Below are 26,625 nucleotides of genomic sequence, written 5' to 3' on the forward strand. Positions count from 1 at the left end.
TTTCTTTTGGGTAGTAAATGAAAAGGAGGGTCTGACTGGAAAAAACGAACGGAATGTGATCTGAACATTGTCTGTAGTGGGTGAGGAGTCCAGCGCGTTACCAATTTGAGGACGCGTCAAGTGAACTTTCCCAGACAGCTGGCTGGATTTCATTCATCGGAGTTTGTCGAGACTCTTTTTTCTGTGGATTAATCTTCAGGGAACATTTACCGGCATCGGCCTTTGGATTATATGCGCTCTCGTGATCGTCATGGGGAAAGGACAAAATAACTGTCGTTTAGTTTGGACATTTAGGTGAATTTCGGGACTAACAGAAAGGACACTGAACTATTGAGGGTTTGGGTGAGTCATTACTGTGTGAAATTATAAAGCACAATACTGTTAGCATATCTGGTTGATGTGTGTGATGCATGTTTTTTTTTTTTTGTGTTTGTTTCATGCTGGTAAACCAAGGAGGTGTTATAGTTGGGTATTACTAATCTGTTCAATCTTTTAGAAGAATCCCTTTGAGTTTTAGTAACACAGCCTAAGATAAAAGGTTGATTGTTACACATTTATTTAATACATCAATCTCATAACTTTATTTATTGCAGTTGTAATTTTGCAGTGCGAATTATTTAATTTGATGTAACAGCCCTATAGTGTCTCATTATTATAACTGAATTTATTGATCAAATGTAAGAATTTGACAATAAAGATGATACATACATTTAACCCAAGGTAATAAAAGTTCTCTTTATAAAAATAAATAACACACTGGGGTAAATATCACAAATATGAAGATTTAAGTATGTAAAATCTGAAAATTTTGCTACAGAATAAATATATTTACACCACCAAAAAAATCCCCCCTCCCGTACAGTACATACAATTATTTATTTGTATTGGTACATCCGTGCCGCGAGATGTTTTAAAAAGTGATGGGGACAATATCAACCCTGGCAAAAAAGTGTATTTTACTAAAAACATACTCAAGTACATTTGTAATACATTTATATACGTCTTTTTCACCTGGGTGCTCCAAAAGTGCTCGAGCAAGATGATTCTGTGAATTGCCATGTGTCTAATCAAATATAATGTTTGCATATATATTCAAGCATGTCTTGCAACTTGACAAATATAGACCTGTTGTCATTGTTAATATGATAGCCTATATACAAAAATAAGGCAAAATTGTATGATCTTTAAGCATTTTTGAAGATGACTTTGCAAAGTAATTTATAGTTGAGTGATAGCCTATGCTAAAAAAGTGCGTAGGCTATATACTAAAAAAGGTGTGTATCAGCAAGTAAAAGGTCATTTATGTGTATAAAGAGCACGCAAAATGAAAACATGAATTTGTACTCAGTACCAGGAGACTTCCAGAATTCATAAATCTCTATGATGCTGGGCTTGTGTCGTGTGTGTATGCAAACAGACAGTGGGTACGATGCGGTAACACTATATTTTACAGTGTCCTTGTTACATATGTTACATGTAGCCTACTTACAATAGTATTAACAGTTAATTATGCATAATTACATGCAAATAACCCTCAACCAAACCCTAATCCAACCCTAACTCTATAGTAAGTACATGTAGTTAATTAATATTACTTAAATATATAATTACACTGTCAAGTACACTGTATAGCCTAGGGCACAATGATCCCCTGTAGCCCATTTAAAAATATTTAAATTATATAAAAATAGCTGTATTTAAAATAAAACCTAAAGGTTTAAATTTTGTTACTTTGTTTTAGGTTCCAAGCTTACGGGTGGAATCAGATGTGGAGGAGTAACGCGTTTCAGCTGGAAACTTGGCAACTGGACACGCAAACACACACACACACTTTTTTTGTTTAGGAAAATAAAAGTATTTTCGTTTCCTGATATTCCTTGTTGTGTGTTTGTTCCTTGGTTGTTCAATTTTGTGTTGAATCAGAATAATGCTACACTATAAAAAGGTGTTAAGATGTTAAAAGGACTTCTAGTGAACGTTCCGTAAAGGTCCCCGAAAGTTTTCTAAACGTCCCGCGAAGGTCCCTCGGGACGTCCTGCGAACGTTTAAAGAATTACACGAAGACGTTCAGGGGACTTTTTTTTGTTAGCTGGAACATCCGGGCACTTTCATGTGTCCTCTGTATATGCGTTCTTGAATATTGGAATTGAACTTTGACAGTTGATGATGACATAATAAAAAAAAAGCAAAAGAATATGTAGCACAACTAATATGTGAGATTCTGTCTAAATAAAAGACAAAACGAAGCATAATAACCTTTATCATAAATATCCTTCACCTTTATTAAGGCAAAATACCACTCAAATATGTATGAATTCTACTTACTCTTTTTAAAGAAAATCTTTTCTTTTTTTTCATAGTATTGACACTTCAATACATTTTCATAGACACTTTATTTATTACTGAGTTTATGAAATCATTGTAAATGCTTAACAGGATGGACATCTGTCACAGACAAAGATAATAATGCTGTAATCAGAAGATGTTTATTATAAAACCCCAGAAAAGACGAACACAGGGAACCACAACGACAAGGTGATATGCAGGATAATTTTTTTTATCAATACTTTTTAGCATTAACATTAACATTTTTATTTTTCTTTATTTAATTTATTTTTTTATCTTCTACTTATTCTTGTGGAAGATGTGTATGCACTTCAATCCTGACACATATGAACTGTGCTTTAAGAACGCATTCAGTCTTTTTAACAATTAGTAATTCTTAATCTTTTTCATCACATAATTGGACAACATGTAACATATATATTTCACCATGAATTCCCATGACATCTATATTTTTATATATATATATATATATATATATATATATATATATATATATATATATATATATATATATATATGGTCTCTGGATATTGGACAGCAGATTGAACAAGACTTTTATTTTGGTCTGAATATATGACATCATAAAGCTGCGCCGTGCTCCTGCAACTGTTATGATTAGACTGAAGAAAGGTTTGTGGTTGTACGCATTTGAAGAGTTTAAATCGATATACGTCAATTTGATCGTTTTTACAAGAGGTATGTGACCATGTACTATTGAACATATCTTTTTGTTATATGCTTAATGTAACAATTATGTGTTTTCTGAGTAAAGCGTATTTGAATGCGAGTTACAGAAAAGGTGCGTCCTAATTCGCGCACTATATCTTGTATCAGTTTCTCGTAAACACGAATTCGGGTTTTGGAAAAGTGGTGATGGAGAAACGAAGCTTTTCGAAACTCCGATTCAATTGAATCTAATTCTTTGCCAAATGACTCACTGATTCGAAGTGCTTGAATCACCGCGCGCTGACGAATCCTGCCGCTCAAAACAGAGTAAAAAATACAACGAAAACAAATATGATGATTAACAATGACAAAGTTCATGAACAAATCTTAAATGTTTTTATGACAACGTAATCTGTTAAATCCACAAATTATTAAATATGAAGTGTCTGTAATTTATTATATTGTTGTGCTTGTTTTGAGTGATTTTTGTCTGATCAGTTGATTTAAGTCCATTAACTCTCACTCTGACTGACTCCCTCACCAGTGCGCTGAACTACTGAACTAGAGCTGATTGAGACGCACTCAAGAGATTTGCTGTGGATTTATTTTTGTTTCTGTTAATTATTCTCATCTTCAACAATTTTTCAAAAACACAGGAAAACTTCTGGAGAAACATCTGAGATCCACTTCACACTATTATAAAGATGGCGTTTATTAAAGAGGAGAGTGAAGACATAAAGATTGAAGAAGTGTTCGGCGTGAAACATGAAGATACTGAGGAACAAACAGGTTAGTTTCATTCGCCCATATTTAAAGGGTCGGTAAAACACGATTTCACTTTCTAACTTTAGTTAGTGTGTAATATTGCTGTTTGAGCATAAATAACATCTGCAAAGTTACAGCGCTCAAAGTTCATAGCAAAGGGAGATATTTGCTTTTAAAGAAATCAATTTCTAAGGACCACAGCAAACGGCCAGTAGGGACTACACGACATTCTTCCTTCCAGGGTTGCTGACATCACTAACCCCAATATTTACATAAACCCCTCCTCCGAGAATACTAAATAAGGGCGAGGCCATTTTATATTGCTTTGGAGAAGAGTTGTTGTGGTAGAGTAGGCTGGAGTGTTGTTGCCGCAATGCCGTCGAAACGCTGTTATTTTTATCCGGATTGCAGGTCGACTTTGTTCAGCCTTCCTAGGGTCGGGGGAGTTAGGGATCAATGGTTAATTATCACCCAAATCTCGCTCTCTGTGCTGCACACGGAGGAAAGCTTCCACAATCTTCGCGAGTTCAATGCAGGATTCACACAGCGGCTTGTCCTGAAAGATGGAGCAGTTCCAATTCTTAAGAACAGAAGCTGTTGTTTACGGTCCACAATCTGTATGATTTATTTTTCGTCGATGTGTTTTCCTGTAATAGTTCATATTGTTAATTGTACGTTGTAGCAAGGAAGTAAACAAATGACAATGCTGTTTGGCTCTTCAAACCAGTTTGTTTTCATACTTAACGTTATCCGATAAACACCTAACGTTACAAACTTTTTTTTAATCTCAACAGCGAACTTCGAATTAGTGTAAATTATTCTTTGATTAGAGCTTTTATGTAATGTTATATGTTTGTAGATATCCGCAGGCATGCTAAACATGGTTCTGTGTTTGATTTGGCTACTGTAGTAAAGCCAATGTTTAGTGTTCGTTTTGGGTTAATGGTTCTGGCGACAGATATTTGGCTACAATCGTTCTAAAAATACAAAAGTAACGGTGGCATACAGTCAGTAACGATCACTATAGATTCGCAGTCTTTACTTAAAAAAATCCCTTTTAGGACTAGTATAATTTGTTAGAACGATTATATGAAATTCTTGTTTATAAAGCTTATTTTTTGTAATACTATAATAATTAGTACAATTAAATAACAGCGTATCTAAAAAGTAATGCGACAACAACAAAAAACAAACCTTTCTGAAACGTCGTTTAACAGCCGTTCTTGAACAGGTTCTGCTCGATCATCTTCACTAACATTCTCTGGGTCTGATTGGTTTTATGGACGACATTGTTTATAATACACCAAAGCACAAACTACTGGTAAAGTTAAGGGGCATGACGTTTCCGGAAAACGTGCACTAGACGGTTAGCGAACCACAACACACTGGGCCAGCTAACCAATCTGAGCCCATTGCGTATTTTTGAGAGACTGGCTTCATAGAACCCGGAAACCATCAGACCGTTTTTACAAGGAGGGGCAGAGCAGTGAAGAATAAAGGTAAAATATATGAAAAATATTGCAACTTTTTAAAAACGAAGCATGAACACATGTTACAGTGCACCCCACAAACACAATTAAGCCTTTGAAAAAATGTGTTTTACCACCCCTTTAAAAGATCTACAGAAATAAAATTTCTGAAGAATGTCATATGAGTGTCCAAATTAAAGCGGTTTTATTTGACATTGAGCGGCGGGTCTTCTCATGTGGACAGACATGTTTGTTGAGATCACATGACCAGACAAATGGAAATAAAGTATTTCCGCATGAACTTTAGAGGACCTGTACACTTGCATTAGCCTATGAATTATATTGATTATACATTTATGTGTTATCTTGAACAAAGGAAATCGTATACATTGGCATGGTATGAGTGAATAAATGATGAGAGGACATTAGTTTCTGAATGAAGTGTCCCTTCAACTATCACCACAGCCAGTGTTGGGAAAGTTCACTTTCTACATTAACTAGTTCAAAGTTCAGTTCACAAAATTTAAAATGAACTAGTTCAGTTCATAGTTCATACTTTAAAATTTTGAACTAGTTCATAGTTCTTTTTTTCCATATGTTGCTGCGAGATATTATTTTTAAAAATTATTGCCACAGCCCATATAGAACCACAGACAGCAATTATTTTATCAAAGTTTGCACAGAAATGTAAGATTTTTCCCATCCTCTTTAAATGATCATTCGACGCCTCCTTTCTGCTTTTTGTTTTGATTACGCATGCGGCGTTGCGACACTGGTGGCTGGTGTTGCCAGATTGGGTGTTTTATCTGCTACATATTAAGGCCTGTTTACGGTGTGTTTTAGCCAGGTTTTCGCCTGGAAGGCTCTATAGAAATCTGGCACCCTATTGAACGAAGTTAAACTGAGAGTGCTGTCGTTCACTGACACCAGAATGACCGAGTTCACAGTAACGTTCATCAGGCAGTAAAACAGTACTTTCAGTTCACGCTCGCCCAAAATATGAACTATTTCATGAACTATCGATCAATGAACACGTTCAGGCACAACACTGACCACAGCCCCATCAAGTACCTTTCACTAAATCTAAAACTGAAACCAAAAACAGTAATATTAATGATAATTTTAACATTTAATGATAGGTGGGCATTATTACAATAATACACTTAAAACAATCAAGTTTGTTGGTGAAAAAAGATTTATATTTGCCAAATCATGAGAGTAGTTACAATTATTATTTTGATGTATTGACATCCACATTATTTTAAACCCTAAACAAAATAATTTCAAAGCTTGTGGGCTGAAGCCGATGTGTGTGCTGCCCACACACACAAAATAGCTTTGGCCACTACTATCAGCGCTGCATCTTCCAGAGCTGACTCAGACGCAGCGGCCATCTTGTCAGAAGACACAGGCATGACGTGAACAGCCTCTGGCTGGGCAAGCGTGACGTGAACAGTCTCTGGCACGGCAGACGTTAACGTTAAGAAGCTCAGGCTGACGGGATACTGTGGGCTTGTGAGGCTCCTCATCTGCAAAGCCCACAGTAAAGGACGAGATGTTCAATAAAAGGGTAAAGTCCATATACTGAGCGGAGGTGGACCCAGGGGCGGAAATGAAGGGCCAGGCCCGTGGAGCGGAAGAGGGCCTGGAGACTGAGGTGGAGCAGGCTGAGCAGGGGTCCAGGGTGGAGCAGGCCGAGCAGGCGCCGACGGTTCAGGGGACCATGACGGGTCCGACGCTTCAGGGTAGAGGCAGCCATCTTATCCGAAAACACAGGCGTGGAGTCGACTATCTTGTCCGAAGACACAGATGTAGACACAGGTGTAGAGGCAGCCATCTTGTCCAAAAACACAGGTGTAGAGGCAGCCATCTTGTCCGAAGACACAGGCGCAGTCACAGGTTCAGATCCAGGAACAGGCTCAGAATCAGGAACAGGCGGCCTGGCAGCGGCCATCTTGTCTGAGGTCTCAGGGGGCGTGCCGGCGGCCATCTTGGCTCTCATGCTGCGTTCACACCAAACGCAAATAGAGCGTCAAAGGCGCGTATATCGCGTCTAGTTGGACGCTTGAACATTTTGAATCCATTTGCGTGTCCAAAGCGAAATTGACGCCCGTAAAAAGCAAAAAATGTACGCACGTCTTAGGCGAAATCCGCTTCTTGTGGGAGGGGCGAGTGCTAGGCGGTTGTCTGTTTGCAAGATGGCTGATGTTGATCGAGCATTCATCGAGAGTTACCGCTCTGTATTTGCTCTGGATTGCAGAACAGCGGTGTTGGGGTCATCATCGCCGTACTGGGGTCCACCAGACCCTCCGGAGGCATTCCCAGTTTGGCGAGTTTCACCATTTGCTCCAGGAGCTGCGCCTGGATGACGGCCGCTTTCAGCGTTACTTCCGCCTGTCCCGCGCCCAGGTTGATGACCTGTTGTCCCGCATCTGAGCGAGGATCAGCCTCTCCCTCACCCACCTAATCTGTCATTTATTTTTGTTTTGATGATAAATGTACCCAGCCTACAAAAGTGATTAACCTGTCCTGTGAATATTTTTTTTCTCACACAACACTGTCCAGACATGAACTACAGGTGCTAGTCATATAATTAGAATATCATCAAAAAGTTGATTTATTTCAGTAATTCCATTCAAAAAGTGAAACTTGGATATTACATTCATTCATTACACACAGACTGATTAATTTCAAATGTTTATTTCATTTAATTGTGATGATTAAAACTGACAACTAATGAAAATCCCAAATTCAGTAACTCCGAAAATTAGAATATTACTTAAGACCAGTTCAAAAAAAGGATTTTTAAAAATGTTGGCCAACTGAAAAGTATGAACATGAAAAATATGAGCATGTACAGCACTCAATACTTAGTTGGGGCTCCTTTTGCCTGCAGCAATGCGGCGTGGCATGGAGTCGTTCAGTCTGTGGCACTGTTCAGGTGTTATGAGAGCCCAGGTTGCTCTGATAGTGGCCTTCAACTCTTCTGCATTGTTGGGTCTGGCGCATCGCATCTTCCTCTTCACAATACCCCATAGATTTTCTATAGGGTTAAGATCAGGCGAGTTTGCTGGCCAATTAAGAACAGGGATACCTTGGTTCTTAAACCAGGTACTGGTAGCTTTGGCACTGTTTGCAGGTGCCAAGTCGTGTTGGAAAATTAAATCTGCATCTCCATAAAGTTGGTCAGCAGCAGGAAGCATGAAGTGCTCTAAAACTTCCTGGTAGACGGCTGCGTTGACCTTGATCCTCAGAAAACAGTGGACCAACACCAGCAGATGACATGGCACCCCGAACCATCACTGACTGTGGAAACTTTACACTGGACTTCAAGCTACGTGGATTCTGTGCCTCTCTTCTCTTCCTCCAGACTTTGGGACCTTGATTTCCAAAGGAAATGCAAAATTTACTTTCATCAGAGAACATAACTTTGGACCACTCAGCAGCAGTCCAGTCCTTTTTGTCTTTAGCCCAGGTGAGACGCTTCTGACGCTGTGTCTTGTTCAAGAGAGGCTTGACACAAGGAATGCGACACCTGAAACCCATGTGTTGCATAAGTCTGTGTGTGGTGGTTCTTGAGACACTGACTCCAGCTGCAGTCCACTCTTTGTGAATCTACCCCACATTTTTTATTGGGTTTTGTTTCACAATCTTCTCTAGGGTGAGGTTATGTACACCAAAAGTGTGGTACACTATTTTTCTACCACATATTTTCCTTCCCTTCGCCTCTCTATTAATGTGCTTGGACACAGAAGTCTGTGAACAGCCAGCCTCTTTAGCAATGACCTTTTGTGTCTTGCCTTCCTTGTGCAAGATGTCAATGGTCGTATTTTGGACAGCTGTCAAGTCAGCAGTCTTCCCCATGATTATGTAGCCTACAGAACTAGACTGAGAGACCATTTAAAGGCCTTTGCAGGTGTTTTGAGTTAATTAGCTGATTAGAGTGTGGCACCAGGTGCGTTCAAAATTGAACCTTTTCACAATATTCTAATTTTCTGAGATACTGATTTTGGGGTTTTCATTAGTTGTCAGTTATAATCATCAAAATTAAAAGGAATGAACATTTGAAATATATCAGTATGTGTTTAATGAATTAATATAATATCCAAATTTCACTTTTTGAATGGAATTACTGAAATAAATCAATGATGATATTCTAATAATTTGACCAGCACGTGTATGTTCTTGCACTGAAGTATGTTGGTTGTCTTTACATTAGAATAATAATGTTTCATATAATCTAGATTAGATATGGAATAAATAGCATTCAATACAAATCTCATATATTTAAATCAAGTTTTTATGTGATAAAATATTTACTTCACCACGTGACAGCAGCAAGCAGGCTCCTGATTGATTAACGTGCCACAAACTGAACTGAAAAAGTTACCATTATTCATATATACAATTATATATTGGCCTTCAGATTAGCTAAAGAACAGTGCGTAGAGCTTCATGGAATGGGTTTCCATGGCCGAGCAGCTGCATCAAAGCTTCACATCACCAAGTGCAATGCAAAGCATGTGATGCAGTGGTGTAAAGTGTGTGATGCAGTGGTGTAAAGCATGCCGCTACTGGACTCTAGAGCAGTGGAGACGTTTTCTGTGGAGTGACGAATCACGCTTATCTGTCTGGCAATCCGATGGATGAGTCTGGGTTTGGCTGTTGCCAGGAGAACGGTACTTGCCTTGTGCCAAGTGTAAAGTTTGGTGGAGGGGGGATTATGGTGTGGGGTTGTTTTTCCGGGGTTGAGTTTGGCTCCTTAGTTCCAGTGAAAGGACCTCCTAATGCTTCAGCATGCCAAGATATTTTTGACAATTTCATGTTCTCAACTTTGTGGGGAGGTTTCTGTTCCAACATGACTGCGCACCAGTACACAAAGCAAGGTCCATAAAGACATTGATGAGCGAGTTTGGTGTGGAGGAACTTGACTGGCTTGCACATAGAGCTGCACGATTATCACAAAAATCATAATTTGCGATTATTCGCTTGAAATTGTAATTGCGATTTATTAATTACGATTATCACAATTTACATTGAGTATATATAGGTGTATTATAATATGTTTACACAAAAATTGTTAACACACACAGTACTGTCCCCTTTACTTAACAAACACATCAATTGTAGGAATGACTAATAGTAAAGACTACTAATAGATAAACATTAGGACTATGCTAACGCAATTAAATAGCAGTCCCAAACTAGTTTTTGTTAATACAATGTTGATGTGAGCCACCACAGTCATTTAAAAATATAAAAAACAACACAAAGTGAAAATAAAGTGGCATTTTGGGGTTATGGAAAGGACAGTTACCATGGTGAATACACAATACTAACAAGAACTGTTAATGAAACAACTACTGTTGAATAGAATGAAAATCATACCTGCTTGCAAATCCTTCTCAGCTAACACGTGATTTATTGGTATTTTACTTTTATTTCGTGACTTACTAATTTACATTGTAACGACGTTGCTCGTAGTTTCTTTTGCACTTTATACAGTGAAGCGATACACAGCGCTCGCCGTCACATTTGCGCGTGCAATTGAAGAGTGCGCGCTACGAGCACAGTAACGGCTGACAGGACAGTAAAGTCCGTTTTTCTGAGGTTAAAGTCTTTTTATTTCAGCGTACACTTACGTCACTGCCTGGTATGTCATATTGTGCTGGGTTTTCTGAAGTAGTCGTGATTCGCCTCTCATAACATAATTATGCTCTAAACACACATACGCAGAGTGGATTTTCTTTTGTAATCGCGGCTTTGAACGATTACGTAATCCTGGCATCCGTAATCGTAATTGCGATTAGAAATTTTATTAATTGTGCAGCCCTTCTTGCACAGAGTCCTTACCTCAAGCCGATAGAAAACCTTTGGGAATGAATTAGAGTGGAGACTGTGAGCCAGGTCTTCTCATCCAACATCAGTGCCTGACCTCACAAATGTGCTTCTAGAAGAATGGTCAAAAATTCCCATAAATGCACTCATAAACCTTGTGGAAAGCCTTCCCAGAAGAGTTGAAGTTATTATAGCTGCAAAGGGTGGGCCAACTCCCTATTAAACGCTATGGATTAAGGGGCCGTTCACATATCGCGTCTAAAAACGCATGGAAGGCACAGCGGTGTCGCTGTCTCCTTCTTTCCAAAGCGCTTGCGCTCCAGTGGCGTCTTATTGCTGTGCAACCATTGACTGCGCTCTCCACAACATGTTGACTAAGCTTTCAATATTGTTATGGAAAGGGGGGAAGCTGATTGGTTGGTTCTTGTCACATAACCTGCGGTGCGCTTGCGGCATTCTGAAAAGTTTAGATTTTTTCATCTCACTGTGCCTGGAAAAAGCGAGCACAGGATTTTTTTTTATAATCATAGTTAATTGTATTGTTGTCATTTTTGTTTTGTGTGTTTAAGTCTTTCCGCAACCCAAGCATACCTGTAGGACTATAGAACTGTAACGACTGAGACAAATCAGACACGATTATTTGTTATATTTATCCAAATCGTTGCATCTTCTTCTTCGTCTACTTACGTCCTCTTCTTTGTCCTCTATCAATGTGTGCTTAGCAAGACGATTTTATGCTTGAGTGCCTTCAGCAGCTCCAGGCATGTGAACAAAAGCGCCAATCTGATTGGTTGTTAAAGAATTAAGTTTTTACACCTGCCGTTTCGCACGACGTGAGTAGGTCCTCACATTGGCCCCCTTTGTTTATTCTAGGGTTGCACCGATCCGATACTCGGCATCGGTATCGGCTCCGATACTGCCATTTTTGCCGGATCGGGTATCGATCAGACGAGGCCAATCCAAATCCGATATTGTGCGTATAGCCTACTATTCTGTTATTGTTAAGCTCCACAAAAGCACCAAAAACATTATAAAGCACCATAAAGTTTTCGTGCACTATATTACAAGTGTTCTGAAGCCATTATAGTATAATGTGAGATAGAAATTAACATTTAAGTCATTAAATTCAAGATCACGTAAACTTTTCCCTCCGCTACGGCAGTCAGTCATTCTTCATTCAGTATTCAGCTTCGCTTTCGGTTACGACAGTCAACATGATGAAACCCTCTCCAAGATGATTCAATGTTACTATTATTATACTTGATCTGTAGATAAAGGTCTATGGTTTCGCATAAAACAACTTTATCTTGTTGGACTTTATTGCTGTAACGTTAACTTAATCATGTTTCTTCCTGGTGTCTGTTAGATCACAACACTAGAGTAGAGTCCACTATAATTGTTCTTCCCGCGCATGGTAACTAAAATTTAAAACTGTTAAAATAAAAGGCTCAATAAACTATTGCATAGATAGATACTGTATAATACACTACGTGTCAATATGTCTTTCGTTTGTGCTTTGAACTTTTCAATGCGGATTCGACGCGCTGTGACTCCGTGGTGCTTCAAGCGCATCATTCTGCGCTCGGGATGCGCATAAGCGCTTTGTGCCGCACTGTATTACAGCATTTCATATCATAATACAGTGACGCAATGAAAGATTATTAATGGCCTTTCTTGTTCTTTCTTTCTATTAATGTTGCTGCCTCATTAAACAGGTGTGCTATACATGTAAAACATGTCTCAATTGTATAGTAGCCTATAGCTATATATAAAATAATTTATCTTTTTGATTTTTGTTATCTTGTTTTTCATGAATGTATTTTACAATACAAAGAGCAATGTGTAACGTTTTACCAGAGTTAGTGTTACACTTATTGTCTCTTATTTGTTTTTTTCACTAAATGTTCAGATTTTATACAATTATTGTTGACTTATGATTCTTCTAGACTAAATTTTACTGCTGAATTATCCACTAATCTAGTTTATAAAAGCATTTTAGTCATACATTATGATCATATATTATTTGGATTTGTTTTTCTTTATAATGAAGTTGTCTGTATTAAGTAGATTGTGTTTAACACACAAAAGAGTGATTATCAGTTCCACACACAGAGAGTTATATAAATTCTACTTAATTTTAAAAAAAAAATCGGATCGGCATCGGTATCGGTCGATACTCAGAACTTTTGATATCGGATCGATTCTGAAAAAAGTGGTATCGGTGCATCCCTAGTTTATTCACGAGGTGTTAAACGCGTGCTATAATCGTCCCGGTGTGCACCAGGCTTGAGTTTCATCTTGTTTTGCATGATTGATTGAGCTGGAGTTTCGGAAATTTCATTTGTTCTTGTTTTGCCTCCAGTGCCTTGCATGTAGGGATGCTTTGGTTGAAGTGCCTGATGCACAAACGCATTATAACTATTGGCGCTTTAGTGTTGTATAAAGTACTAGAAAGCAATACCTGAGTAAAAGTACAAGTATCGTCCTAGAAAAAGACTTTGGTAGAAGTGAAAGTTACCTTTTAGAATATTACTTAAGTAAAAGTCTTAAAGTATCTGATATATACTGTACTTAAGTATCAAAAGTAATTTTCTGATATTTAATGTACTTAAGTATTTGAAGTAAAAGTAAAAAGTTTTTTCTTTTAAAGCAAGCGGTTAGAACTTTGATTGTGAACTTTATTGTGGCCGTTCGAAAGGGAACTACTCGGTTACTATCGTAACCTTAGTTCCCCGAGAGAGGGAACGAGTATTGCGTAGCCGGCCGCACTATAGTAACCTGGCGAGTTGTCGCTTCAGTCGTTAAACCTGCTATAATGGCGAATTCAGGGAAATATTATAGGCTAAGGCCACGCCCCCTTTATGGGCTCTGACGTGTAATGACATAGGGCTAGCTCATTGGTCGCACGTCAGAAGCGCCCGCGCCATTGGATGTGCAGTTGCCGCAGCACAGCCGATGAGCGAGCCAGACCATAGACATATGTCTATGAGCCAGACGCTGAATGTGCTAGCTGTGCAGCTGCAAATGCGTTTTACATATAGGCTTCAGTAAATCGAGGAAAAGGAGTTTCCCCCCGGTCCTCCAGTAGGTTCTTCCATGGCGGTTTCAGTTGTGCTTCCTCCTCCTTTGGCAACAAACAAGCATTACGCTGAAATAGAGCGTGCGCAATGCAATCTAGGAGCAGTGATCCGCCAAACCTCCTTTATTGCAGCCGCACCCATTTCTTCTGATTTTATTTTGTTGTAACGAGTAAAGAAGATGCTTATTGGAAATATATCGGAGTAAAAGTATAAATTTTATCTAGGAAATGTAGTGGAGTAAAAGTGAAAGTTGACAAAAATTTAAATAGCGAAGTAAAGTACAGATACGTGAAATTTCTACTTAAGTACAGTAACGAAGTATTTGTACTCCGTTACATTACAACACTGCGTTGTTACACTACACAGTACCAGCTCGAATCGACTCGCCTTTGTTTGGTTTTCCACTGTGTAAAAGTTGTACCTGTACCTGCTTTCAGGGAACTTTTTTTCGTATCACCTCCGGCAAGGTTCTAAGCGGGCTGAGGCGATACTAAAATGTGAAGTGAAAAAACTGCAGACTGCTGATTGGTCAGAGAGATTCACTGCGTCATCATTGCACGCGCCAGACCAGACGGAGCTATTTTTTTCAGCAGTGTTTCGTTTTGCTCTCCTGAAACAACGTTTGTCTTCTTGCTGTGAGAAATAGCCACATCCCGAGGTTAAAAAACAGCATACACTCGATTTCCTCCATTGTCCTTTCTCCTGTGTGTGTGTGGGTAGTGGGTGTGTGTCGCGTAGTTCCTGTAGTCGCTATGACGACCAGGTACTATTTTGGAGGTACTATCTGTAATGGAAAACGAAAAGCGAGCCGATTCGAGTCGAGTTGAGCTTATACTGGCAATGGAAAAGCGCCATTACTTTAACCACCAGCCTGCAGTGCATGTAAAAAACAGGCTACTGAGTCCCATTGCACCCATCCGGGAGAGTTTGCTGCCACAATGTTCATGCATTTTCGTAAACTAGGGCTGGGCGATAAAACGATATTGATAATCATCGCGATATAAATTTTTCTCGATAAAACGATATTAAGAGTTCGATAAATGTTTGATAATGTTTATGCTCCAAAAGTGGAACAAAACTCATTTGAACCGCGCGCAACACGGACCATTTATCCGCTCGGCTCAAAGTCCAAATGGCAGCAGCGCGAGCTCACTAGAGCAGATGCGTTACTCTAATCGTCTCGGTCACGAGATCCAGTGAGAAGCGCTTGAATTCAGTGAAGAACACAAATGTCTCAGTGATTTAAACCGGTTTAAAGGCAGATGAAACAGCGCTGACAAACAGGAGAAACTGTGCCTAGTAAGCCTAGTAATATTAACTTCACCATGAAATGTGGGATATACATATTGAATTGTATTATATTATTAATGTAGACAATGTATTAAAGACTAATGGAATATAATTACAGTATTTAGGCTACTGTATTTCATAAAAAATACCATAGAAACCATAAAGTTACATTTTGCCTTGATAGTGAGGTGCTATAGGCTATGCCTGGTTTTATCTGTGGTTATTATGATCTAAATGCATGATACTGGATGACCAATGGTTAATTTGAATAAAACTCAAAGTTAGAATATTACATCTTACCAAATAAAATTGAGATTGTTACATTTTTTTAACAGATGTTACTGTTTTGTTAATGAACATAAATTTAACTGTAAATCTGCATCCTAACTCAAGCTAATACTACTGTCAACTCACTGTCAAATATGCGTTTCGAGACAAAACATGTAATATTAATATTGCCGCCTGCACTGCAAACTGTGCTGAAGATACGTGCCATCAAAGTCAGGCAACACAAAGCTGTTCCAGGACTTGAAACAATATTGCATTGTATGCAGAAACTAAGAAATTAATTTTTCTATTAGGGGACCGTTCGGTATTTATGGAATGGACCACCGGAGGAAAATAGGGGAGGGTCATATCTTTTTAGTCTTTGTTGAGGGGAGGGTCATTTAACTTTTTTTAGTCTAGGGGGAGGGTCACCCAACTTTTGTATTCATGAAAACAGCAACATTTCAAAGTGGCTGGTTTGGTGCATAATATTTTTCCATGTAGCTCCATTTAGCTCTCACAGGGCGCTTTCACACTTGGTTTGATTGCCTGTTCCGAACCCTAGTTCGATTGCTCCCGCCTCCCCCTGCCCCCGATGGACTGTGTTCACATTATTATTTGTATCCGAACCGTGGTACGCTTGCGTCATCAAGCTGCAGCTGGCGCATAATTGTGTTGCTTGGTAACCGGTGCCGCAATGAATGAAAAGGCGTCAAAATGGATAGAATTGCTCGCTTCACATTTGTTCTTCTTTTTTTTTAACCTTTGGTTTTGTTTTCAAAGAAAACGTACAGAGACACACTTGCATCTGTCTGCCGCAAAAGTACTAAAATCGTTCCAAAGACAGCTGGCTGTCAGCCGAAGACAATTTTTGCGGAGGCAATCATTAATCATCTCTCTGCTTACAGTGCGTCAATCCCGCTTTTCGTTAAGGTAAGTGTATACACACACACGCGCGCACTGACGACTGTCCTGTCAAACACATTATACATTATACGTCATCAATACCGGTTCACTTCCGCGGTTTGGTTCGATTGCGTTCATATCAGCAGCGAACCGTACTGGAGTTCACATGAACCGTAACCCAGACCACCTTTTTAAGCGGACCCGAGTACGGACCCGAGTTCGGAAGACAGCGTTCACATCATCCAAACGAACCGAACTCTGACGTCATTCGAACCCGGGTGCGCACCAAAAGTGCTAGTGTGTAAGCCCCCTCAGTCTTGGCTACCCTTCGCTAGCAGATGGGTCTGACCCAACAAAAATCAGACACGAAAGATAAAGTCATTGTTTGAAAGTGCGTACACGCTCAGAAAAAGTCCATCATGTCAGAACAGGACGCCAATGAAATGTTACCCGGCAAAGCTTTAAAGTGAGCAAATAATGAACTTTTGTGATTGCGAATAAGTGCAGTGTCATGTGAGAGTAACTCTACCGCTGCGTTAACGTGATGTGAATGTACGTCGAGCTTTACAGTATTGGGACTTAAGCCTTGTTCATACTTTCGCCTGGCTCCGCAGCGTGAGCCTCCGCTACCTGCGCGCGCACCTCCTCAAACGGACGAGGCGTTTGGCCTATACTTGATCCGCTCGCCGTTGTACTTTTCTTTGAAACGACAGGAGGCGACTGAGTAATTGCCCTTTAGCGATCCAGGTGAATGTGAATGTTTATTTTAGTACACATCACCAAAACCACACTACAAAAGAATCGTGTAAAGCAGTAAACCTTGAGATTATTACTTGTTACATTAGAACAAAATAAATACATTTTGAGAACATAGCCTATACAACTAAATTAACGATAACTTACATATTTTCTAATTTCACTAAATATTTTCATTAAGTTTCGAGAACAGTTTTTATAAAACATGGACCATAATTAAAAGGGCTTATGTCTGCTATTGTAGGCTCATTTTGTAAATTTAAGCAACAATTAGACGCACAAACTGGGTGCCGGTGTGATGAGACGCATATGCTTGGCCAGATTCGGCTCAAAGTCGTGCATCAAAAAATGTCTCAGAATATACAGTAATGAAAACACTTGATTGTTTGAAAGGGTCCAAGTCTAAGGATGTTTTTGATTTTGATACATAGTATTAATTTATATTTGTTTAAGAATTTTGCAAGACTTTAACTCATTTGATAAATTTGTCAATAACAAACTCAGATTTTCCCTCATCCTGGAAGGCTGCAATAGTGACCCCAATTTTAAAAACAGGTGATGGAACACTTGCATCAAATTATAGGCCCATTAGTATACTTCCAATAGTTTCTAAAATTACAGAAAAGGTTGTTTGTGATCAGCTAGTCTCTCATCTAAATGAAGGTGAATTTACTTTGCACCCGATGCAGTTTGGCTTCCGAAAGCATCACTCGACAGAAACAGCAAATAGTTTTTTTGTGGAACAAATCAAAAGTCAACTTGATAAAGGCGGTGTCGTCGGAGCTGTGTTTTTAGATTTTAAGAAGGCATTTGATACCGTTAATCACAATGTTTTACTAACGAAACTTTCTAAATTTAATTGATCTGTTAATACCATGACCTGGATGGAATCCTATTTAAATAACAGAAAACAATGTACAAGAGTGGGTGATAAGTGTTCCTCATTTGTAAACTGTATTTCAGGGGTCCCTCAAGGGTCTATTCTAGGACCTCTTTTATTCTGTATACATATAAATGACCTCCCTCAAGCATGTCCAGATGTTAACATCCAAATGTATGCTGACGACACTGTGATTTTTACCCATGCAAGATCTAAAGAACAGGCTGCAGCCAAACTGACAGCTTCGATGAGTAAGGTGTCGGATTGGCTGGCAAATTCATGCTTGACCCTTAATCTAAGTAAAACAGTTTGCATGTATTTTACAGCGAGGATTATTTATTCAGTTAGTCCTGATATTTTAATTAACGGTGAAGTCATTACATCTGTGACACATGTTAACTATTTAGGCATCATAATTGACAACAATTTGACCCTTCAAAAAACAAGTTAGTAAGGTCATTAAGACTGTTAAATTTAATCTAAACAATTTTAAGAGTATCGGACATCATTTGTCACTGTCTGCTGCAAAACTTTTTGTACATACAATGATTTTTCCCCATTTGTCTTACTGTATAACAACCTGGTCACAGGCAGGAGTGACTACGCTAAAGCCTATGTATTCACTTTACAAACAAATTTTAAAGGTACTAGACAAAAAACCTAAGGATTATCATCATTGTAACATCTTGAAAAAATATAATCTTCTCAATTTTGATAATTTCTTATTTTATTCGGATGCATGTCTCATGTTTAAAGTTATTCATGATCTTGCAACCCCTCCTCTTAGAGGATGCATAGTATTCTCTGGCAGTGCCAGTAGAACTAGAGCATCAACTAGGGGTGATTTGGTACCGCATTTTAGAAAGACAACCTTTGGTCAATCCGCCTTCTCTGTTAAAGTAGAGGGGAAGTGTAATTCATTACCCACAAACATTAGAAACTCAGGAAGTTTTGCCGTATTTAAAGCCAGCCTCAAAATTTGGCTAAGTGTCACCATTAATGATTGCATTGTATTTTCTGTATTCTGTATTTGGTGTATACATCAAATCGTTTTTATCAATTTTGAACTGATGGATAATATGTATTTTGTAAATTTATGTAGTGTATTTGTTGTTTAGTGCTTGCTTTGTGTCTTCTGTTTTTGTTTAGTCGACCTGCCCAGGGACAACAGATGCAAATTAGCTGTTAGCTAACTCTGGTGCAATTGTTTAAATTGTGCGCTGTCCCTGTCAAATAAACAGTAAATTAAATACAATTAAAGAAATAAAAATTTGACATTTATCGTGATAATTATCGATATCGACTGATATAAAACAATTATCGTTATAATTTTTTTTGGCCATATCGCCCAGCCCTATCGTAAACACATTTACCTTTCGAGTCCTCGTCGATATAGTACACCCACTTCAGAAGACTCTACTACTGAGTTGAATCCGGAGTGTTTGATTAGAGAGGCAAACAAAATGTGCACTAGATGTGTAGTTATCTTATTTGCCAATGACATGATAATGACAGCGGTCAACCATGCAGCCTATATTGCTATATTGCACTATGCACAATATAGTGACACGAGGGCATGAGGTATATATTATAATATATAATACAATAACTTTCTGAGTTTATTTTCTGTCCTTAGTCTGCATTTTTTTTGTATAGTATAGTAACATGTATTTTATGGTGTCCTTAAACTAAAAATTTGTGCTGGAAAAAGTGCTTGAAAGTCCTGAAAGATTGCAGACAAATCCTCTTTCAGTAGACTTATTTCAGTAGGCTTTGATGCCTTGAGTTGGTTTTTATGTCTGCTGTTTTGTGCCATTAAATTGGTTTCAACTTGTATTTTTCTGTTTTCGTTTTAGACCTGATGCTGCTGAAAGAGGAGAGTCAAGAATCGAATGGAATGGAAGAGAAAGATCAGTATGAGAAACATGATTTCATGACTGGAGATAAATCAACAAAGATGGAAAAGACTCGCTCACGAAAAAGAGCTCAAAAGACCAAACCTAACAGTTATTTCACTTGCCGTCAATGTGGAAAAAAAATCAGTGTAAAACGAAACCTGGAAGTCCACATGAGAGTTCACACTGGAGAGAAGCCTTTTACATGCCAGCAGTGTGGAAAGAGTTTTACTCAAATACAAAACCTTAAAGTTCACATGAAAATTCACACTGGAGAGAAGCCTTTTACCTGCCAACAGTGTGGAAAGAGTTTCACTCAAAAACAAAACCTTAACGTCCACATGAGAATTCACACTGGAGGGGGCCGTTTCACCTGCCAACAGTGTGGGAAGAGTTTCACTCAAAAACAAAACCTTGATGTCCACATGAGAGATCACACTGGAGAGAGTCCTTTCACATGCCAAAAGTGTGGAAAGAGTTTCACTAAAAAGCAAAATCTTAAAGTCCACATGGTAGTTCACACTGGAGAGAGTCCTTTCACATGCCAACAGTGTGGAAAGAGTTTTACTCTAATGCAAAGCCTTAAAGTTCACATGAGAGTTCACACTGGAGAGAGCTGTTTTACCTGCCAACAGTGTGGAAAGAGTTTCACTCAAAATCACAGCTTTAATGTCCACATGAGAGTTCACAATGGAGAGAAGCCTTTCACATGCCAACAGTGTGGAAAGAGTTTCACTAAAAAACAAAACCTTAAAGTCCACATGGTAGTTCACACTGGAGAGAAGCCTTTCACATGCCAACAGTGTGGAAAGAGTTTTACTCAAATACAAAGCCTTAAAGTCCACATGAGAGTTCACACTGGAGAGAAGCCTTTCACATGCCAACAGTGTGGAAAGAGTTTCTCTCGAATACGAAACCTTGAAGTCCACATGAGAGTTCACACTGGAGAGAAGCCTTTCACATGCCAACAGTGTGGAAAGAGTTTTACTCAAATACAAAACCTTAATGTCCACATGTTAGTTCACACTGGAGACAGTCGTTTCACCTGCCAACAGTGTGGAAAGAGTTTCACTCGAAAACAACGCCTTAAAGCCCACATGAGAGTTCACACTGGAGAAAAGCCTTATACACTAACCTAAAGGATTATTAGGAACACGTGTTCAATTTCTCATTAATGCAATTATCTAATCAACCAATCACATGGCAGTTGCTTCAATGCATTTAGGGGTGTGGTCCTGTTCAAGACTATCTCCTGAACTCCAAACTGAATATCAGAATGGGAAAGAAAGTCGATTTAAGCAATTTTGAGCGTGGCATGGTTGTTGAACCATCATGCCTTGTTACCACTGTGCAGGCTGGTGGTGGTGGTGTAATGGTCTGGGGGATGTTTTCTTGACACACTATAGGCCCCTTAGTGAAAATTGGGCATCGTTTAAATGCCACAGCCTACCTGAGCCTTGTTTCTGACCATGTCCATCCCTTTATGGCCACCATTTACCCATCCTCTGATGGCTTCTTCCAGCAGGATAATGCACCATGTCACAAAGCTCGAATCATTTCAAATTGGTTTCTTGAACATGACAATGAGTTCACTGTACTAAAATGGCCCCCACAGTCACCAGATCTCAACCCAATAGAGCATCTTTGGGATGTGGTGGAACAGGAGCTTCGTGCCCTGGATGTGCATCCCACAAATCTCCATCAACTCCAAGATGCTATCCTATCAATATGGGCCAGCATTTCTAATGAATGCTTTCAGCACCTTGTTGAATCAATGCCACGTAGAATTAAGGCAGTTCTGAAGGCGAAAGGGGGTCAAACACAGTATTAGTATGCATTAGTATTAGTACCTAATAATCCTTTAGGTGAGTGTATTTGCTCTCAATGTGGACAGAGTTTTGCACACAAAAACACCCTTAATTCCCACATGAGAATTCACACTGGAGAAAAGCTTTACAACAGTTGTAAATCTTAGAAATCACATTATCATTCACACTGTAGAGAAACTGTTTATTGGGAAAAAACGTTCATATGTGATCAGTGTGGAAAGAGTTTCACACGTAAAGTAACATTTAATTGCAACATGAGACTTCACGTTGGAGAGAAGCCTTTCATCTGTAAACTGTGTGGCAAGAGTTTTTCACAAGAAGTACTTGCACAGGAGAGAAGCGGTTCACGTGTTGAAATTGCTGTGAAATGGCACAACGTAACTGAATGATTATACATAAAATTACAAAAACTGAATGAAATAAGAATATTACACTGAATTATTTGCTTCATTTTTAGTGACAGAATTAATTGGTAGTGTTTTCAATCTGGACTTGAATATGGCTAATGTTGGGGCTCATCTGGTGACATCTGGAAGTTTGTTAGAGCTGCAGCTGCCTCACCACTGATCCTGACTCACTGCTAATTGCATGATGGGGACTACTTTGAGATAGTATTTGCCCATTGCAAAATGCGTCCAGAGAGCAAAGAGATAAAAAACGCAATATTTGCTCGAACCTTGGGGACGGGATGCGGCCGCCTCTCCATCTAGAATGAAAAATGTAGCAGGAAGCCACTGCAATCCACCAACATACCTATCATCATTCATGCCAACCCCTACCTCCCGTTTGTGGTGGAAGTGGATGTCGCCACCTCAGGTATTGGAGCAGTGTTGTCTCAGCAGCAGAGGAATCTGTCCACGCACCATCCATGCGCCTACTTCATAAACCTTAGCAGAACTATGACATAGGTGACTGTGAGCTCCTTGCTATCAAACTGGTACCAGAAGTGTGGCGCCACTGGCTGGAGGTCCTAGTGATCACGGACCAATGAAAGCTAGAATACCTTCACAACACCAAATGGCTGAACCCTCTCCAGGCCCAGCTGGGCATTGTTCTTCATCTGATTCAACTTCACTGTATCCCATTGTGGGTCCAAAAAACACTATTGTCAGGATTACACTCTCCTGACGATCCCAGCTATACGTCACTCACACTTACCAAAGTTCTAATCAAGCTCACCTATTCCCCTTTATCCCTTCATCACGGACGCTTTATCACCCCAGCACAGACACACAGTCAGCATCTGGTCTCTTGTAGGATTTGAGAATGAATCAAACACAAATGAATCGTCCAGATGATTAGTTCAAACATATTTACATTTACATTTATTGATTTAGCTGACGCTTTTATCCAAAGCGACTTACAATTGCTCTATTTCAGAGGTCGCACGCCTCTGGAGCAACTAGGGGTTAAGTGTCTTGCTCAGGGACACATTGGTGTCTCACAGTGGATTCGAACCCGGGTCTCTCACACCAGAGGCATGTGTCTTATCCACTGCGCCATTACCACCCCACACAAAAACCTCAACTCTACAGTCCAGACCCCAAATCAACAATCAAGGACCATAAATGAAGTGGGCTCCAGCCAGTCTGAGCAAACTAGAGAAAGCCACTAGCTAAGTACTTTATGGCCATACAAGCTTGTCAAGATGAGCCTAGCTAAAGGAAGAACGTGTCAACATTAGGCAGTTTTTAAAATGCGCATTGGTTCGGAGATGGCATAGCTTGAACTCGACCAAGATAACGGCAGAGGTTGTGATGACAAAAGACAAAAGATCAAAAACAGACCTCCTTCTTGAAACCTTTGCATGACCTCTCTTACCTCAGGATTGAAATCCACAGAGAAACTCAGAGAAATGCTTTTATATGATCAGAATGCACCAGATCATTCCAAATGCTAGATGGACTTATAATCAAACATTGTTAAACTAAATAATTCTATCATGCCTATAACCTATATCTGACTATTATGCTTAGATCACATATGCAAGTCATGCAATTGTTATAACTATTATAAATAGTGGTTGATTGAAAGTCTTTCTTGTTTCCTATCAGTATGATCATATAATTCTGAAGATGGCTGGATTGAAATCTGTGTAAAATATATTGTATCATTTTTATAAGAAATCATGACTAAACTTTACTCCCTGTACTCTGCTCAGAGTGGGAAGCTAAGATACCACAGATAACGCATGGTTTACGATGAGAGGGGAAGAAACAGCAATCTCTCAACTAAAGACAGTGTCTAATTCGTCAGAACTCATCCAGGAGGCTGGACAAACATTTGAATTTAAAATCTTAGGACACGAAAAAAGCATTGGACAATGATTAGAAGATGATTGAGTAACCATGTAGACGAGCAGACAAAAGACTGCAGATAAAGATCAGAAGAACATGGGTTAAACAGCTTCTTTCAAGCCATCTAACTACTCTCGTCTCACTTCTCTTTGTCTTTGTTTCTTTTCTTTTCCGTTGAGAGTCTCAGTTCTAAGTTATGTTTTGCTGTAAAGTTTTGGTCAAGGATTTGACTGCAAAGCCCGCTTCCAACTTCAGAGAATTTTCATCCATTCGCCAACACACCACGTGATTGGCCGCCCAAGACAACTATCCAGACATGATGAGACCGCCAACCAGAACCCAGGAAACCCCCTTTCACGTCAACAAACGGAATCCCCAAACGAATGCAAAGACAACCACAAGTAGCCTCCAGACTCTTAGGTGAACTCGTGCTTTGATATAAAATCGAATAACCCGCATAAGAAACAATAGAAGGGTTAAATTAATGATTGATGGTTTGTTCAGGTCATGTCTTATAAGTGCATATATTTTCATCATCTCACTCTTGAAATTTAGGATTTCATCATCTCACTCTTAAAACTCATTATTTTCTCACTTCCTTTCTTTCTGCAACTCATGTGTGTGTGTGTGCGCATGTGTTTGAGTTAGATATTAGTTATGTGTTCTCAAACTTTTTACACCAAGTACCACCTCAGAAAATATTTGGCTCTCCAAGTACCACCATAATGACCAATATTAAAATACAGTAGTAGTAGGCCTAACTATTCAGCTACAGCTATGCACAGCTCAAAAAACAGGTAGTTTTAGTTATAATAAGAATATGCATTACTGTTTTATTTAATACTTTTTTATTCAAAATATTTGAATTTGTTAGCTATAGCATTACAATCACGTGTATAATGATCGCGTTAGTTAAGCTATAGGCCTAGGCGTGATGGGCGCTGCCTGATTATAATGGATAGGATTATTATTGATGCTTCCATAGACATCAGTGTGTTTTTTTCAAACTCTAAATGTATTGTTTTTTTTTAGTTTTAGTTTTTTTAAAATGTCTGAAACCTAAAATAAACATTATGTGGTTGAAAACCCTGAATAGTTGTGGATTATATATGACAAGCCAAGTGTATGAGTTGACCTGAGTGTGAGTGATGCTGAGTACGTCTGTCTCTGGCTCAGTGCCAGCCAATGCGCAAAAGCACAGTTTGAATTTAGCAGTTGATCACGTGATGCACTGACCGTTCTACTCACACCGGTGAGATCGAAGTTCATTGATTCCTCATTGATACTTGATTTAGCTTTTCTTTGTTTAATTTGAGTCTTGAGTTTATCGCTTTCGTCTTTATTGATTTATTTTGTTTAATATTGTGAAACATTGTTTTGTAAACTTTGGGTTTTGTTTCATTCATTCACAACATACTTTTCCTTTGAGTTAAAGTATGTTGCATTAGTGTGTGTGTGTGTGTGTGTGTGTGTGTGTGTGTGTGTGTGTGTGTGTGTGTGTGTGTGTGTGTGTGTGTGTGTGTGTTGAGTTATTTTTTATTTTTCGTCTAGGAGCTGCAGGCCTCATTGACCGGGGCAACCATTCCAATCCTCTGTAGATGGTGGTGGTGTTTCTTCATTGTGTGCTGTGGTCTGTGACGTGCACTGGGGTTCTTTAATTGGTATGTGAATGTGCTGTGCAGTAGATGGGCATTCGATTAAATTTTCTTAGTCGATCGTCGGGAGAATTAACGATCGACTATCGATTAATCATTAATATTTTTATATTCAAATTCATTATTTATTTAACTTTTTATAAATTAAAAAATGCAATGAAAATACAAACATACAGTGTGTTTTTCCTCGATTAGATCTTTATTACAAGATGATCAACCTGTGGCAGTAAAACTGGACGTTCGGTTAGGCTAAACTTGAAGATATATGCGCGGCGGTGCTCGAAAGTAACGGAACCTGCAGCTGCGAGTTGGCGTTCTTAAACAGAGACCCTCGTTTGTTCCAAAATAATAAATAATAAAAAAAAATCATGTTAAACAATAACTTAACCAAAAACATAATAATTCTTAGATCTGACAGGTTTTGTCAAAATGTAACTCAAAACTATCCGAGAACGGAGTCGAGAAAGAGGGTGAGAGATTAGCCTACCTACAGTAACAATCAATTAGGCTAGGCTACTTAACAAAGCCTCATAAAAAATAACTAGTCACTCACATACAACTTCTACACCAGTCTACTGATTTTTGTTGAGAAAGATCATTGCATTGCATCATTGATGACATGATCTGGGGTCAGACGCGACCGCAACCTGACCGTCAAGCCTCGTTTACACTTTCGCCTGGCTCTG

The 26,625-nt window shown here is 39.0% G+C and overlaps 1 protein-coding gene across 3 annotated transcripts; it reads left to right on the forward strand.

Annotated features, from left to right (window-relative positions):
* The first annotated feature begins 2,925 nt into the window (after window positions 1–2,925).
* Window positions 2,926–25,370, forward strand: LOC143746812 (uncharacterized). Of its 3 annotated transcripts, XM_077238976.1 has the most exons (4): window positions 2,926–2,976; window positions 3,669–3,801; window positions 20,120–21,287; window positions 22,034–25,370. In XM_077238976.1, exons 2-4 carry the CDS (start codon window positions 3,717–3,719, stop codon window positions 22,131–22,133), a joined length of 1,353 nt encoding a protein of 450 aa, XP_077095091.1. In that variant the 5' UTR covers window positions 2,926–2,976; window positions 3,669–3,716; the 3' UTR covers window positions 22,134–25,370. The 3 variants fall into 3 exon arrangements, with proteins under 3 accessions (XP_077095091.1, XP_077095082.1, XP_077095072.1); XM_077238967.1 differs by having other exon boundaries at window positions 20,120–25,370; XM_077238957.1 differs by having other exon boundaries at window positions 2,927–3,042; window positions 20,120–25,370.
* The last annotated feature ends 1,255 nt before the right edge of the window (window positions 25,371–26,625 follow it).

Source organism: Siphateles boraxobius, unplaced genomic scaffold, assembly GCF_051911475.1.
Source record: "Siphateles boraxobius isolate OS27281-9 unplaced genomic scaffold, OSU_SipBor_1 100, whole genome shotgun sequence".
Lineage (NCBI taxonomy): Eukaryota > Metazoa > Chordata > Actinopteri > Cypriniformes > Leuciscidae > Siphateles > Siphateles boraxobius.